The sequence below is a fragment of the Geotrypetes seraphini genome, chromosome 3 (assembly GCF_902459505.1).
Source record: "Geotrypetes seraphini chromosome 3, aGeoSer1.1, whole genome shotgun sequence".
Classification (NCBI taxonomy): Eukaryota; Metazoa; Chordata; class Amphibia; order Gymnophiona; family Dermophiidae; genus Geotrypetes; species Geotrypetes seraphini.
Window position 1 is genome coordinate 13,022,298 of NC_047086.1, and position 18,007 is coordinate 13,040,304.

The window sequence follows — 18,007 nt, forward strand, 5'->3', positions numbered from 1 at the left end:
GAATCCATCCAATCCCTGCTTGAATCCCTGTACCGTACTCTGCCTGATCACTTCCTCCGGTAGCGCATTCCAAGTGTCCACGACCCTTTGGGTGAAAAAAAACTTCCTTGCATTTGTTTTGAACCTGTCTCCCTTCAGTTTCTCAGAATGCCCCCTCGTATTTGCTGTCCCCTTCAGTCTGAAGAATCTGTCCCTATCCACCCTCTCTATGCCCCTCATGATCTTGAAGGTCTCTATCATATCTCCCCTGAGTCTCCTTTTCTCCAGAGAGAAGAGCCCCAGCCTATCCAGCCTCTCGGCGTATGAGCAGTGTTCCAGCCCTTTTACCATTTTTGTTGCTCTCCTTTGGACTCTCTCAAGTACCGCCATGTCCTTCTTGAGGTGCGGCGACCAATACTGAACGCAGTATTCCAGATGTGGACGCACCATCGCTCGATACAATGGCATGATGACTTCCCGTGTTCTGGTTGTTATGCCCTTCTTTATGATGCCCAGCATCCTGTTGGCTTTTTTCGAGGCTGCTGCGCACTGTGCAGATGGCTTCAGTGATGCATCCACCAGCACACCCAAGTCTCTCTCGAGTCTGCTGTCTCCCAACAATACCCCCCCTAATTTGTAGCTGAACAACGGGTTCTTTTTCCCTATATGCATGACCTTGCATTTGTCCACGTTGAAGCGCATTTGCCATTTGTTTGCCCAGTCTTCCAGCTTGTCCAGGTCCCTTTGTAGGTCCTCACACTCCTCCCTGGTCCTAACTCTGCCGCACATTTTGGTATCGTCTGCGAATTTTATAACCTCACACTTTGCCTCCTTTTCCAGGTCATTGATGAATATGTTAAAGAGTAAAGGCCCCAGCACCGATCCCTGTGGCACACCGCTCGTGACTCCCCGCCAGTCAGAATATTGACCCTTTACTCCAACCCTCTGCAGTCTACCCGACAGCCAGTGCTTGATCCATCTGTGCACATCCCCTCCCACCCCGTGGCTCCATAGTTTCTTAAGTAGCTTTTCATGTGGCACCTTGTCGAAAGCCTTTTGAAAGTCGAGGTAAATGATGTCTATGGGCTCCCCATTGTCCATCCGACTGCTTATTCCCTCAAAGAAGTACAGAAGGTTCGTTAGGCACGACCTTCCCTTACAGAATCCGTGCTGGCTTGTTCTCAGTAGGCCATTCCTCTCGATATGCTCGCAAATGCCGTCCTTGATCATAGCTTCCACCATCTTCCCTATTATTGAAGTCAGGCTTACCGGCCTGTAGTTCCCGGGGTCACCCCTCGATCCCTTCTTGAAGATCGGTGTGACATTTGCCAATCTCCAGTCCTCTGGCACCTCACCAGTTTTCAAGGATAGGTTGCAAACATGTTGGATTGTGCCCGCTATTTCCTGTCTTAGTTCTTTCAGAATCCTTGGGTGGATCCCGTCCGGGCCCGGTGATTTGCCGCATTTTAACCTGTCTATCTGTTTGAGGACATCCTCCCTACTTACCTCTATGTGCTCTAATTTTTCAGCCTGTTCCCCACTCATGAGCTCCTCTGAGTCTGGTATATTAGATGTGTCTTCGCTCGTGAAAACCGACGAGAAGAACGTGTTCAACCTCTCAGCTACCTCTTTATCCTCCTTAATCACTCCCTTCTTGTCCCCATCGTCCAACGGCCCTACCTCCTCTCTCGCTGGTCGCTGCCCCTTAACGTAACTGAAGAATGCCTTGAAGTTTTTCGCCTCCTTGGCCAGCCCCTCTTCGTATTTCTCTTTTGCTTTTCTAACCTCCAGGTGGCATTCCTTTTGGCATTTCCTGTGCTCCTGGTGATTTTCCTCTGTTGGGTCCTTTTTCCATCTCCGGAAAGATACTTTTTTGTCCTTTATCGCCCTCTTTACTGCTATTGACATCCAAACCGGGTCCTTTGATCGCTTGTTCTTGCAGCCTTTCCTGAAATTGGGGATGTACATTCTCTGTGCTTCCTGCAGGTTGTCCCTGAATAGGGTCCAGGCGCTTCCCACAGTCTCCATCCTAAAGATGTTTCTGAGCTTCCTCCCCACCATTTCCCTCATAGCAACGTAGTTCCCTTTCTTGAAGTTCAGCGCAGTTGTTGCGGTCCTCCTAACTATGGGTGTCCCTCTTTCTAATGTGAATCTGATCGTGTTGTGATCACTGTTGCCTAGTGGTCCTCCCACTTCTACCCCTCTTGCAGGCCCCCCTAATCCGTTTAGGATGAGGTCAAGAGTAGTACCCCCTCGCGTTGGTTCTTTGACTAGTTGCTCCATGAAGCAGTCCTTCACAGCTTCTACAAATCCTGTCTCCCTAGTGCAGTTGGAGTGACCCATACTCCAGTCTATCCCTGGGTAGTTGAAGTCCCCCATCACTGTTACACTTCCAGTCCTGCACTCCTGTCTCAATTCCGCTTCCAAGTCGTTTCCGACTCCCTCTGGCGTACCAGGTGGTCGATAGTACAGCCCCAGTTTTATGCCCGCACCCTTGTTTCCCGGTAATTTGACCCACAGCGATTCCAGCCCCTCTGCCTTCGTTGCCATATCCATTCCGACCGAGTGGATAGATTCCTTTATATATAGTGCTATGCCTCCCCCCTTTTTGTGGGTCCTGTCCCTCCTATAGAGCTTGTACCCCGGCAGCGCTATATCCCATTGATTTTCCTCTGTCCACCAGGTTTCTACAATTCCAATTATATCCAGGTCCTCCCCCTTGGCGACGACTTCTAGTTCACCCATCTTGGCCGTGAGGCTTCTTGCATTTGCGTATAAGCACCGCAGGTCCCGTCGTTTTTCTTCCACTTCTGCATTTACCTGGTCCACTTGCCCTTGGATTTCTGGCAGTTTTCCCGCTCTCTGTGTTTCTGCTTTACCCTCAGCCTTTACCATCTTAGCTTTCAGCTTCCCCACATTCCTGCCACCCCACTTTCCCGCTTTTCCTCTGGGATTTTTAGCCCTACCGGCCCCCTCCTGGGCTGTCATCCCTTGAGCCTCTGTTTGATCCCCCTTGCCTTGTGGTGCTTCTATATTACCCTCGGCTTTCGCCCTTATGCCACCCAGTCCCCCTGTGTCCCCATGCTCCTTAGTCTTCTCCCAGCAAGCTCCCTTTACCTGATGTTTCCCTCGCTGTCTGATTTGTAGATCTTCCGGTCCCTCTGTTTCCTCCCTGCAGTGTCAAATCCCTTATGAATATATTAAAAAGAAGAGGACCCAGGACCGAGCCCTGCGGCACTCCGTTGGTCACCTCTGATGTTTCAGAGAGGGTACCGTTGACCATCACCCTATGAAGTCTACCACTCAGCCAATCATTGACCCATGCAGTTATAGTCTCACCCAACCCCATTGATTTCATCTTGTTTAGTAGCCTGCGGTGTGGGACGCTGTCAAAAGCTTTGCTGAAATCCAAATATACTATGTCCAGAGACTCTCCTGAGTCCAACTTTCCTGTTACCCAATCAAAGAAGCTGATGAGGTTGGATTGACACAACCTACCCTTAGTGAATCCATGTTGACTAGGATCCCTGAGATTCCCCTCATCCAAGATCGTGTCCAACTTACGTTTAATTAGTGTTTCCATGAGTTTACATACTATCGATGTGAAACTTACTGGTCGGTAATTCGCAGCCTCTGCCCTGCCTCCCTTTTTATGCAGAGGAACAACATTCGCTGTTTTCCAATCCAGGGGGACTCTCCCCTTCTTTAGGGAGAGATTGAAGAGCATGGCTAATGGTTCTGCCAGGACCTCGCACAGCTCTCTGAGCACCCTTGGGTGCAATTCGTCTGGACCCATGGCTTTGCTCACCTGGAGTCTTGATAATTCGCTGTAGACATCAGCTGGTGTGAACTCAAAATTCTGAAATGGGTCTTCCGCGCTTGACATTGCTTCCAGATGTGGCCCTATCCCTGGTGCCTCGCAGGTAAAAACCGAGCAGAAGTATTCATTCAGTATTTTGGCTTTATCGGAATCTGTTTCCGCGTAATTCCCGTTCGGTGTTCTGAGGCGTACTATCCCGTTTGTGTTTTTTTCCTGTCACTAATGTACCTGAAGAAGGATTTGTCCCCTTTCTTAATGTTTTTTGCTAGAGTTTCTTCCACTGCAAGCTTGGCCTCCCTGACTGCTGATTTGACTGCTGCAGACCTGGACCTATATTCAATGTTAGCTTCACCTGTTCCCGTACGTTTGTATGAAAGAAATGCTCTTTTTTTCTCCTTGACAAGGTACGAGACCTCTTCAGTGAACCATTGGGGTTTTTTGTTTCTTTGTTGTTTATTTACCGATTTTATGTAGCGGATAGTTGCCTCGTGTAGGGTCAATTTCAGGTTTGACCACATGGCTTCCACATTATCAGTTGCTTCTTGATCCTGCAGCGTCTGCTGGACGAAATCTCCCATACGTGCGAAATCAGTGCCCCAGAAATTGAGTACCCTCGTTTTAGTTTGTGATTTAGGGAAACCTTTCCTGAGGTTGAACCATACCATGTTATGGTCACTGGTAGCCAGCGTTTCTCCCACTGAGACCTCCGAGCCATTCTCACCGTTTGTAAGTACGAGGTCTAGGATGGCCTCGGCCCTAGTGGGCTCTATCACCATTTGTTTGAGCTGTACTCCCTTCATGGACGTCAAAATCCTCCTGCTGCCACAAGTTGTCGCTGAGAATGTGTTCCAGTCTACATCGGGCATGTTGAAGTCCCCTAGCAGAACAGTGTCCCCCCGTAGAGTAATATTTTCAATGTCTTCAATCAATTCGTTATCCTTGTCCTCTGTTTGTCTTGGAGGTCTGTATACCACTCCAAGGTACAAGCACTTTTCTCCACCTCTGGCCAGGTTGACCCAGATGGATTCCCCGGTGTACTTAACATCTGTGATCCTGGTTATCTTGATGTTCTCTTTGATGTAAATTGCTACCCCTCCTCCTAGCTTACCCTTCCTGTCTTGTCGAAGCAGGTTGTATCCTGGTATAGTTGTATCCCACCCATGGGAGTCCGTGAACCATGTTTCTGATATTGCCACCACATCTAGGTCGGTATTCACAATTTCTGTTTCCAGTTCTAGAAATTTATTCCCTAAACTATGTGCGTTAACATACATAGCTCTCCACTCTGTGCGTTTGTTAAACCCCTGTAGAGAGATTCCTATCTTACTCAAAGTGTCTCCTTGTGAACCTTTAGCATTGAGGGTACTTACCTCGGACTTAGAAGCTCAGTTTTGGATCACCACATCAGGATAGTTTCTTACTGCACTAGTATATAAGTGGGTACCCTCCCCCGACTTACCTAGTTTAAAGCTCTTGGACCGGCCCCTCTGTCAAATTTAGAACCCATTGTGGCCCATGAGTCAAAAAGTTTGCCCACCCCTGGGCTAGGGGAATGATTGATAGGTAATAGAAAGGGACAGGGGACTGTGGAGAGAATTGAGAGACAGAGAAATGGGTTGGGGCTTTGAAGGGAGTGAGAAAGGACGGAAATAGAGAATGTGAAATGGGGTGGTAGGGGAGTAAGAGACAGAAAAAAAGAGGCTGGGGCAGGGGAGAAAATGAGTGGCAGGGAAGGAAGCAGAGCAGATAAGGCAAAGAGGCAGAGGGCAAGATGCACTGCAGTTGTGTAATAATAATAATAATAACAGTTTATATACCGCAGGACCGTGAAGTTCTATGCGGTTTACAATGAATTAGAAAGATTCTACAAATTGAATGGAACGTTCATAGTTAGAGATTAGTGGATAACAGTTTACAAGATCAGATTTGGGGGTGGGATTGTGATGGAGTCTATTGTCCAGATTCGTTACCTAGGTATTTCGAGAACAGGTATGTTTTTAGGTGTTTCCTAAATTCACCATAGTTGTTTGTGTGTGTAATTAGTTTTTCCAGGTCTTTGCCCCATAAGGCTGCTTGATACGATAGAAGGTATTGATGGTGTCTCTTAAATTTGCATCCTCTAGCCGGTGGGGAAACGAACTTCAGGTGTGTTCTTCTCTTATGTCCATTGGTTGAGAAGGAGAAGAGGTCAGTTATATATTTAGGGGCTAGACCAGATAGTACCTTGAAGCAGAGACATCCCAGCTTGAACTTCGCACGTGCCTCCATTGGCAGCCAGTGCAGGAGTCGGTAGGAAGGGGTTATGTGATCGGACTTCTTCAACCCGAAGATCAACCTGACTGCTGCATTTTGTATCAGTTGTAGTCTCTGCATTTGCTTCCGGGAGATTGCCAGATAGGCAATGTTACAATAATCAAGGTGGCTTAGTATTAGGGATTGTACCAGAATTCTGAATGCTGAAGCGTCGAAGTATGCTCTAATGCAGTGTTCTTCAACCTTTTTACACCCGTGGACCGGCAGAAATAAAAGAATTATTTTGTGGACCGGCAAACTACTAGGACTAAAATTTAAAAACCCCGTTTACGCCCCATCTCCGCGAGCTCGGTCCCCGCAAACCATCTGATTCCATCTGCACAAGCCGCAATTATGATTTTATATTGAACATATTTTATTAAAGTATAAAAAGAAACAATATTCTGAACAATTGTGATTTTATAAATACAAATATACAGAGCACGGACCAACAAAACCCCTGTCTCCCCTCCCCTTCACATATATCCCCTCTACTATCAAGAAAACTGAACAAGCCAAGTTATTATAGAATGCTACATAGAAATATCATGCTAACAGAATACTGCAGTCCCCAGTTATGTCTCTAGCAGGATATATAATTCAAATCTGATATATTCTAATGACAAAATAGAAATAAAATTATTTTTTTCTACCTTTTGTTGTCTCTGGTTTCTGCTTTCATCTTCTTTTCACTCTTTTCCTTCCAGCATCTGCCCGTTCCATCCAATGTCTGCCCTCTCCCCCTTCCATATGTATCTGACTTCTTTCTATGCCCCTCTTCCTTGTCCATCTTCCTCTCTCCTTTTTACATCATTCATTCCAGCTTCACTGCCTTCTTCATTTTTATCTCTCCTACACCAGATCTAGCATCTTTATCCCTCTCTCATTTCTCTGCTGACCCCCTTTCCAGCATCAATGTCTCTCTACTTTCTCATTCCTCTCTCTCCCCTTTCTCTCATCTGATCCCTCCATTCCACCCTGACCCCCTTCCCCTCCTGTAATCTCCCTGCCAGCTGTTTCCTTCCTTTTTTCTTTCTCCCTACCCTCCTTCCTTTTTTTCCTTCTCCCTTCCCTCCTCCCTCTATCCATCATTAACTCTCTTCCCATCCCTTTCCCTCCTCCCTCCCAGCAGCATCTCTCCTTCTTCTCCCTTCCCTCCTCCCTCTATCCAACAGTAACTCTCTTCCCATCTCTTTCACTCCTCCCCTCCCAGCAGCATCTCTCCTTCTTCTCCCTTCCCTCCTCCCTCTATCCAACATTAACTCTCTTCCCATACCTTTCCCTCCTCCCCTCCCAGCAGCATCTCTCTTTCTAACTCCCTTCAAGTCCAGTAACAGCTCTCCCTTTTCCAGACCTTCCCAGCCTCCTACAGTGGCTTCCTCCCCTTCCAGCAGCTCTCGGTACTTGCCTGCAGGAAGTTGCCGGTAAATCACTTCCCTGGCAAATTGGAGAGCTGGTGGGAGGGGAGACAGCCACTGTGAAGGCTCTCCAGGATCTTGTTCGCAGACGCTGACCATCTCCCTCCACCTGCACCTGAATCTGCAGCTCTCTCCGGTCTAATCGCAACTTCCCCGCGGCCCTCTTCAGCAACTCGGCAGGGGTGGCGATCAAGACACGCTGCCGACGTCGGGACCTTAACTCTCTGAGTCCCGCCTATTTTGTTTCAACTTCCTGTTTCCGAACAGGCGAGACTCAGAGAGGGAAGGCCCCGACGTTGGCAGCCTATCTTGATCGCCTGAGGCTGGGAGGAACATTAGTCGGGAGGAACCGCAGTCGGCAGGAAATTTAACTGCCGTCTTGATCTCACCGGCCCTGCGCAGACCGGCAGAAATTTTCTGCGGACCAGCACCGGTCCGCAGACCGGCGGTTGAAGAACTGTGCTCTAATGGACCTAAGTTTCCAGAGAGTAAAAAACCCCTTTCTGACTAGGGAGTCCACATTGTCTTTCATGGTTAGACCTTGGTCCAGTATTACCCCCGGAACCTTCATTGTGGGTTGAATAGGGTAGTTGAGGTTGTTAATGCGTAGTGGTGTTGTGGTGACAGGTGGGTGTGGCGAGGCTATAAAGAATTTAGTTTTATCTGAATTAAGCTTCAGTCTGAATTCTGTGGTCCATTGTTCCATCAGGTTTAGCGCTTCTGTTGCCGTGGGGGTGATTTCGGAGGGAGAAGTATTGAACGGGATAATGATTGTAAAGTCGTCCGCATAACTGAATACTTTTATACCCCGCTGGGCCAGCTGCATGCCTAGTGATAATATATAGACGTTGAAGAGTAGTGGGGATAATGGAGACCCCTGTGGAACGCCTGATGGGTTTCTCCATGTTTTAGAGAGGTTGCAGTTGAAACGTACTTGATAGGTGCGGGTCGTAAGGAATCCTCGGAACCAGTCAAATACCTCACCTCTTATGCCGATTGCGTCTAAACATTGTAACAATTTCTCATGATCCACCAAGTCGAAGGCCGAGCTCATGTCAAATTGCATGATTAAGGCATTATGGCCCTTGCTGAATAAGTTGCGTAAGTATTCTAGGGTTGCTGCAATCACCGTCTCAGTGCTAAACAGAGGTGTAGAGAATGACACAGTGACACAATTTGTCACCATCTCCGTCCCCACGGGAAACCATCTCCTTGTCATTCTTTATGGAGAGAGGGAAGAATCAGAGTATGAATGGGCCCAGCCACTGACCCTCAAAAGTGGACGCAGAGAATTTGTGTGAGCCAGTCAGGAAGCTGCTCAGCGCCGAGCAGCAGCATCAAAGTGCACTTCTGCTCGGTGCCGCTCAGCGACTGAAGAAACCAGAACTTGGGTTAGCAGCTGGGCAGGAGCACGGAAAGCTTGCTCTTGCCCTCTGGACCACCAGGGATCGGCAGAAGAGGTACGACGGACAGGGCTGGCAGGGAGGGGGGCAGGGTGGAGAGCCTGGCGGCGGCCTGCAATAAATGTGAGATGGGGTACTGGTCCGAATATAAACCAGGACCCCCATTTTTGGGCCCCCAAATCCCAGTTTATATCCTTGAACGAATTGTGCTCCACCGCCTACACCCTTTCATTGAAGAACAAGCTGCCCTATCCCCAGCCCAATCCGGCTTCCGTAAGGGCCACAGCACAGAATCAGTACTCCTTGATATCATCGACGACAGCTGGTCAATACTCGACAAAGGCAATGACGCCCTACTAGTCCTACTTGACCTTAGCGCTGCCTTCGACACAGTTGACCACCACCTACTCACATCTAGGCTCCACGACCTCGGTATCAAAGACACAGCCCTCCAATGGATCACCTCCTTCCTTCACCAAAGGACCCAAACTGTCCTACTAGGGACACATAAATCCAACCCTAAGCCTATCAAATATGGCGTTCCTCAAGGCGCCCTTCTATCCCCCCTCCTATTCAACCTCTACATCAAACCCGTCATCGATATAGCCCAAAAATATAAAATCAAAATCCACTCTTATGCAGATGACATCCAGCTGCTCCTCCCCTTAGGCGAAAACCGGCCATCCCAAATTGCTAACCTCGAACTCTGCCTCACTGACATGAAAACTTGGATGTCAAACAACAAGCTTCAACTTAACGCCTCCAAAACCGAACTCCTATGGATCAGAAACAAAAACACCAAATACCTACGACCTACACTAACATGGGATTCCACTCTACTAACAGCAGCAGATCAAGTTCGCAGCCTGGGAGTAACCCTAGACGGACACCTATCCCTATCTAACCACATATCCCAAGTGGTCTCCACCTCCTTCTACTACCTTCGCCAACTGAAAAGGATCAAACCCTACATCTCCACACTAGACCTCGCCCAACTCCTATACGCATATGTCCTCTCCAGACTGGATTATTGTAACTCCCTATTTAATGGACTAACCAAAAATAATATCAAACGCCTCCAACGGGTCCAAAATGCAGCCATCCGCCTCCTACACAACCTCAACTACCGCGATTCCATCTCCCCGGCACTCCATGCTGAACACTGGCTCCCGATTAGCCAACGCTGTACTTTCAAAGCCCTGGCAATTGCTCACAAGAGAATCTACTCCACCACCCCCTCCTACATAAAATCCAAGCTTCCCATCTACAACCCCACTCGCACCCTCCGCTCAAAGTCAGAGATACGCCTATGCATCCCCCCCACCCCCGGAAGATCCCTGCTCACAGAAACTGCCCACAAACGATCCTACAGCCACTTCATTCCACACCTCTGGAACCAACTCCCCCCCCCAACTTAGACAACAGAACTCATTATTAACATTCCGTAAATCGGTAAAGACCCTCCTTTTCAACTAAAGATCTCCTCTGTCTTCTCCCCCCCTTAGGCCCCACCCTCCACTCTCCTATCACCTTCCCGAACTTCCAGTATGACCCTCTCTTACTCTATCCACTAACAAATTGTACCTAAACGCTTATAACTTTCCTTAAACTAAACTACTGTATTTCCCCCTTCTCTCTTTCTGCATACTCTCCCTGTATTTAATTCTCTCCAAAAACTATAAATCCAATCCCTAAACCTGTTGTACTACTTATATGTCTAGTTACTCCCCACTGTGTATGTTCATTTGTAAACCGTTCTGAGCTATTGGGAGGACGGGATAAAAATCTAAATAAATAAATAAATAAAATAAATAAAAAGTATATATGGTATGTTGTGTGGATCAGTCTTCTACAACAGAGTTTGAAAGGGATATAAAGAATTTTCACAAGGGATGGGGGTGTACTGAATATTTTGATATTTAAGAAACAAATTATTTTTTAAGAGCTCTGCTTCTTGCCTTGTGAATTCTGTTACCACTTTCTGAAGAGAGTCCCTTGAAATGAGTTGAAGATCTCCATACTTTTACCATCAGGCAGGTCAAAATCTCCCCCAACCGTACTGATGTTTTGGGCTAAATCTTTTCCCTTCCTCATCTGCCGATCTTGATTTGGTAAGTAGAGAAACCAGCACATTATGGGAAGAAGAATGTGGAACCCTTCCCTAGGTTAGATAAGTTCCTGCTGGACCAGAACATAGGCAGATAAGGCGTGAGCGGACTGCTGGGTCCGATGGACCACTGGTCTGACCCAGCAGCGCCAATTCTCATGCTCTTAATAGAGATTTTAAAGTTAGTGCCTATGTGAAATTGTCCAGAGAGATCTGTTTGCCCTTTTTCACCTCTGCTACTTTATTCCTTCCTAAGGTGGTAACGGCACTATATTCTTGAGTTGTTGACAACAGTTTGGATATATTTGAGGGGTAGGGGGGGAGTGATTTTTTCTTTTAAGAATCTCTTATCGTTCATATTCTTATTGTGGCCTGGTGAGAAGGAAAAGCTACGCAGTGAAAATGTAACCCTGAAGCTCTGTGGTTCTCATTTCGTGTCTGAAGTTCCCTGTTCCTTTTTCTTTTTGTGCCCAGATAGCGAGAAGTTTCAAGTGGTGATTCATGGGATTGAGCCGATGCTGGAGACTCCCGTGCAGTGGCTGAGCGAACACCTGAGCTACCCGGACAACTTCCTGCACATCAGCATCCTCCCTCAGCCCACGGACTAAAAGGACCTGCTCTCTGGCAAGAGAGTTCTGCCCTCAAAGCAGACCACCCTGGCATGCCAGGCTTCTCCTTGACACAGAAGAGACAGAAGATTCCCTTGAAAGATAAGACCATAAACAGGAAGGGGGGTGGGGAAAGCTGAGACTTGAAGAGCTGCTTGGAAATAAGTGAGAATTGATTTCTGTTTCTGCTCAGGGCCTCAACAAACAAAGGTTCTCACATTGTCATAGTGGGTGAGTAGAGAAAGAGGGAGTCAAAACACTGGGTTCTGCTTTACAGAGAATTAGACAAGGGGGAAAAGAAAAGCTTTGCAGGAAATAAATAGGAGACTCTTTTTTGGGCTTTCTTTAAAGGATTCAGTTACAGTAAATGAATCTGCTGGCGCAGGGTTTCATGTTTACAGTCTGTTGGCGGTATGCAAGAAAAATGTTTTCACTTTGACAACGCCTGCAGTGTTGCAGATTTGCAGATGCAGAAGCCGTGGACCCGGACAGTAAGCGAGCGCTCTGCTCTTTATGAATATTTGCAGAATCTTCCAATAGATGTCCTGATTTGATTCAGCTTTTCAGTGAACTAATAATGAGATAGTATTTTTGAATGTCTCAGGACTTAGCATAGTATACCGTTCTCTTGATTCTCTGATAATGTTTGCAACAAAAGAGAAAGTTTCTATTGCATAAAACTGAAAAAAAAATGGATGTTTTTTGCTTTCTGTTCTCTAACGATATGAATTTGCCCTCTACTAGAACTGATTTTGAAAAGCTATACAGCTGGGTGACGGCCAGTGTTGGAAGACTGAAAGAACTAAGATGTCATCATAGTTCAGAGTGAACGGTCTTGGGCAGTTCTCTTTGGCGGGCAGTCAGTACCATGTTAAGGCTTAAACCACAGAACCCCTTACAGCAGTGTATCGCAAACTGTGTGCTGCAGTGAGATTCCGGGTTCCTCTTCCCGGCGTAGCAATAGTAGGCTCAGGGCCCCGTCTGGAGGGCCTCTGTGCGTGCACAGACGTCAGCATGTGTGATGTCATCTCGTCAACGTCTGGATGCCCTCTAGCCACGGCTTCAAAACGGGTGCGGGACACTGCCTTACAGAGATGATTCTGGCATCTTTCAGGTACTGAATTCTTGTATCGCTTAGCTCCTTTTTCACGTTGAACTTATAGTTTCTTTAACTAGTGATCTGCAGCATACATAATGCGATACATTATATGCCATCTACCATATCTCCCAGCAGGTAAATATGGATGCTGAGGAATTAAATAGCAAAATCAGATTAAGAGAGAAGTTTCACAAGACCAGCTGAACTCATGAAAATCAGTCACAAATATGTTAAGATAGATCAGGGGGTCTCAGCCCAGACCTTAGGACACACCTAGCCAGTATGAATATGCATGAGAGAGATTCACCTGTATTGCCTTCATTATATGCAAATTGATCTCATGCATATTCATGGTGGATAGTCTGAAAACCGAGATCAATCAGCTGTTCCTTCACAGACGATAAACAAGTGACTCTTCTCTCTGGGTAAGGAGGCTTTGGAAATGAGTTATTTTAAAACGCTCACTATATAACAATTTGAACCATTCCAGCTTTTGCTTTGAGCCTAACAGTGCTTGTCCCTCCTCACTCACACAAATGTTTGTTTCATGGACAGGCATAGCTAAATATTTCTTGCTCTTTCAGGTATGGATAATTTAAGTTTACAGGACAAGCTAAAATCACTCACTCTGCCTTGGAGTGCAAGCCTCCAAAAATGTCATTACAGAAGAAACACAGAGCAGTAAACCAGAGAATCACATGGTGACAGAATTTGTCCCCATCCCTGTGGATAACTGTGAGAAACCATCCCGTGTCATTCTTTAGTGTCTCAGTCCTTCTACACCAGCATTCTACAACGCAAGGCTTGAGGGTCAGTGGCTGGGCCCATTCATACTCTGATTCTTATGTGAGCCAAGTATAGGACAATGAAGCCATTGTGACATCACTGATAAGCTTGGCTCTTATTGGTGGAATGAGACATTATGACATCACAATATCTGCTCTGGATACCAGAGACTGTCTGTCTCAGCCTCAGTCCTTCTACACCAGCATTCTTCAACGCAAGGCTTGAGGGTCAGTGGCTGGGCCCATTCATACTCTGATTCTTATGTGAGCCAAGTATAGGACAATGAAGCCATTGTGACATCACTGATAAGCTTGGCTCTTATTGGTGGAATGAGACATTGACATCACAATATCTGCTCTGGATACCAGAGACTGTCTGTCTCAGCCTCAGTCCTTCTACACCAGCATTCTTCAACGCAAGGCTTGAGGGTCAGTGGCTGGGCCCATTCATACTCAGATTCTTTCCTCTCTCCTTAAAGAATGACAAGGAGATGATGACAGATTCTGTCACTGTGTTATTCTCTACAAAACTGCAGTGAAATTGTGTTATTGCTCAGCGGTTTTGCGCATGGTCTGATTTGATCGCCAACAGGGCAGCAAGAGTGGGATTTAATGTAGTCTAAAGCACAGTTTCCACACTGCACATAAACAGTTGCCCACTGTGGTAGTAAATTTGTAAGTGGCTTTAGCATCGTGTTCATTCAAGTAGGCGCTTGTAAAACTGCTCCAATGCCTACATGTGACTCTTTAGTGGGATGTATGCAGAGGCATTCCTAGAGATGCACAGGGGCAGGATTGGCATTTATGCAGAAACACCCAGTTACACCTGCTCTGGGCTCAAATAACTGCAGTAGAGGTGGATTCAGTCCGATGCCCTTTCTCTGAATTCTGCAAGCCTGAAACAGAGGAGGAAAGAAAGCCAGTGGGATGAAAATGAACTGCTTAAAAGAGGGATGGCACAAATGTTGTTAGAAGAACTGTAGAGAGAGACTTTCCCACTCTTTGCTTGCTTTTTTCTTTTGCCGGTGGCCTGTAAGCAGTAGCATAAAGATAAGCATGGTTCAGCTCTGTTTTCCAGTCACCTTTTTGCGTATTTGGAGTTCTTCTTTCCATGCCGTCCTCCAGAAAACCATTCCATGCATCCAGCAGTTCTCGGGGCCTGCCCACTTAGTCAGGTTTTAAGGATATCCCCAACACACAGATCTGCATGCACTGCCTGCTTGTTATGCAAATGGATATCCTGAAAATCTGACTGTCTAGATGTGCCTCGAGGCCTAGGTCGAGAACTACTAGTCTGTCGGATAGTGCTGTTGTGCTGGAAGAGAAGTGCTTTTGGTCTAGCCCAGGGGTAGGCAATAGAGAATGACACAGTGAAAAAATCTGTCCCCGTCACCGCCCCGTCACCGGCCTACCATCCTCTGCACCGCCCCGTCACCGCCGTTCCCTTCACCGCCCCGTCACCGTCACCGCCATCCCTTTCACCGCCCCGTCACCACCACTGCCATCCCATTCACTGCCCCGTCACCGTCCCCGCTGCATCCATATAAGCCTTAGTACTGTAATATTTAGCTTATTCCTTTCTTATAAATCAAAGTTCCTGCTGCTGAACTAGAGAAAGAGATGTTCAGCTGGCAGGGCTTTGTTTATAAATTTTTATCAACACAACTAATATACTATTTTATCCTAAAGCAAAAAATAAATAAATAAATATAATTTTTTTTTCTACCTTTGTTGTCTGGTTTCTGCTTTCCACATCTTCTCATTGAATTCCTTCCATCCACTGTGTGTCTTCTCTCTGCATCTTCCATTTGCTGTTACTGTGCCTCTCCCTTAAACCCCCCCCCCCAATTGGTCTAGCACCCATCTTCTTCCCTCCGCTCCCGCATAGTCTGGCATCTGTCTTCTTCCCACTCTGTCTTCCACATTTCCCTTGGGGGTCTGTTCCTCTCCACCCTCCTTCAATGTCTGTTCTATTCCTTTCCACCACCACCCTTCCCTCCCTCCTTTACCATCTGTTCCTTTCTACTACCCTTCAGCTCCTCTCGCGTGGCCTATCTACCTTCCTTCCTTCCTCTTATTTTCATGGCACATTACAATGTAATTTGTGCAAGCCACTGGAGCCTGCAAGCTCGGTCCCTGTCCCATCCCCACAAACCATCTCGCTTCTGTGCTCCTATTTTCTCCATTTCTAATATCTCCCCTATGTATCTGTCATTGCCCCCCCCTGTGTCCATATACCATCCCCATGGCATGTCTCCTTTATGTCTCTGTCCCTATGCCCCATGCACATAATTTCCCCTCTTTCTGTTACCTTCCTGTGTCCAGATTTCCCCTATCTTCCTCTTCCATACCAGTGTGTCTCTTCTTTTCAACCCCATCTAGCTTTTTTCCCTCTTTCTTCCCCCCCCCCCCCCTGCTTCTAGCATCTGGCTCACCTGCCAGTCCTTCCCTTTCTTTCCTGCTGTGGGTTTTTCTTTCCGACTTCATCCCCTTGGCCCAGAATCTTTTTCCCTTTCACTCCCTCCTTCCAATTTGAGCCGGGAACACTAGCGATCGCACGGTCCCCGCAGCCACTACCTGCCTGCCCAATCGATCCTAGTGTTTAACCAGCTCTCTCCCTTCTCCTCACCTTAGTTTATAGGTTTTCTTTTTCGGCGACCTGCACGCTTTCCCAAAGAGCCGCGCACGCGCGGCTGCTCAGTGTTCAATCTTCTGCTCTGCTGCAACTTCCTGTTTCCGGTTGCGTCAGAGCAGAAGATCGAAACTGAGCAGCAGCGGGTGCGCGGCTCTCTGATAGCGTGCGGGTCGCCGAAAAAGAAAATCTACAAACTAAGGTGAGGAGAAGGGAGAGAGCTGGCTAAACACTAGAATCGATTGGGCAGGCGGGTGTGAGCTGCGGGGACCGCGCGATCCTTCATGCCTCACTGCGGGGACAAGACCATTCACCGCCCCGCGGGCGGTGAATGGCCTTGTCCCCGTCGCCGCAGCGACTGCTAGTTTTCTTCCCCATTTTCGGCGGGTGACCCGCGGCTAAAATGCGGTGGCCGCGGGTAAACCGCCACCGTGTCATTCTCTAGTGGGCAACTCCGGTCCTCGAGGGCCGGAATCCAGGCAGGTTTTCAAGATTTCCCCAATGAATATGCATTGAAAGCAGTGCATGCAAATAGAGCTCATGCATATTCATTGGGGAAATCCTGAAAACCCGACTGGATTCCAGCCCTCGAGGACCGGAGTTGCCCACCCCTGGTCTAGCCAGACATGGTACTTACCCAAGCATCCCAAAGAAACAATTTCCAAATATTAGCTACTACACAAGTCTCATGGTCAGACCCTTTTCAACAACTAAACTCAAATTATCAAAGTAATTTAAAACCTAAAACAATTACCACCAGAAACTATAGTAAGCTAGAAGCTGCAGACATCTCATCTAACTTTAGAACAATTATCCAGCTCTACTGTTGAAGATAAAATCTTAGCATGGAACCAATCCATCGGTAAACTCTTAAATTCTATCGCACCAACAATCACCTTCACGATCTCTCCCCGTAAACAAAAAAAATCCATGGTATTCAGCAAACCTAAACCTATTAAAAAAACAATTACGTTCTCTTGAACGAAAATGGAGGCACAATAAAACACTTATCAATTTTAATAAATTCAAGGAACATGCCGCATATTATAGATCCAAAATTAATAGAACCCAAAAAGAATATTATACCAAACAAATAAAGAAGGCTAAAAACTCCTCTACTTTATACGCAATAGTTAAATCCTTAACAACAAAGAAAAAAGAAATGAACAAATCCAATCTTACACCTTCAGCACAAGCCCTCGCCACTTACTTTATCAACAAAGTACAGAAAATTAGAGACACTTTCCCACTTATCTCTACTCTGGATTCTAATACTTCAACTAACCTATCCTATTCAAAATGCTCTCGCTTCACCCTTCCGAGCTTGGAGGAAATACAAAGATGTATTCATTCGCTTAGTCTAAAAGGGACTAGGTTATCCCTCCTTTCCTTTCAAAACGATTTTTTTCCATTTTCGGCCCTTACATTAAAGATTTGGTTAATTCCAGTTTATCATCAGGATCTCTGCCCAAGACTTGGAAAAAATCGATCATTTATCCAATCATTAAGGATCAAAATATTAGCACTCAGGACATGTCTAATTACTGTCCCATAGCAAACATACCATTCATGGCAAAACTTACTGAAAAAATTGTTTTCCAACAAATCTCCAAATTCGTTGAGAAAACAAATGTACTCAATCCTAACCAAACTGGTTTTCGTCATTATCATTCTACAGAACTTTCTTTGCTAGGACTTACTACCAAAATACTGGACCATCTTGATCATCATCAATCAGTACTGCTTATTTCCTTAGATCTCTCCTCTGCCTTTGATACTATAGTTCACAGCCTGCTATTAATGCAACTTCATGAAATCGGGTTGTCTGACCAGGTCATGGACTGGTTTGTTTCCTACTTTACTG

The 18,007-nt window shown here is 46.6% G+C and overlaps 1 protein-coding gene across 3 annotated transcripts in view; it reads left to right on the plus strand.

Moving 5' to 3' along the window:
• Nucleotides 1–13,542, plus strand: part of ATG5 (autophagy related 5) — a 204,562-nt gene extending 191,020 nt beyond the window's left edge. For all 3 annotated transcript variants that reach the window (XM_033939707.1, XM_033939709.1, XM_033939708.1), the window contains exon 8: nucleotides 11,494–13,542. In XM_033939707.1, coding sequence (XP_033795598.1) covers nucleotides 11,494–11,627 — 134 coding nt within the window. In that variant the 3' untranslated portion in view covers nucleotides 11,628–13,542. The remainder of the gene's footprint in view (nucleotides 1–11,493) is intronic.
• The last annotated feature ends 4,465 nt before the right edge of the window (nucleotides 13,543–18,007 follow it).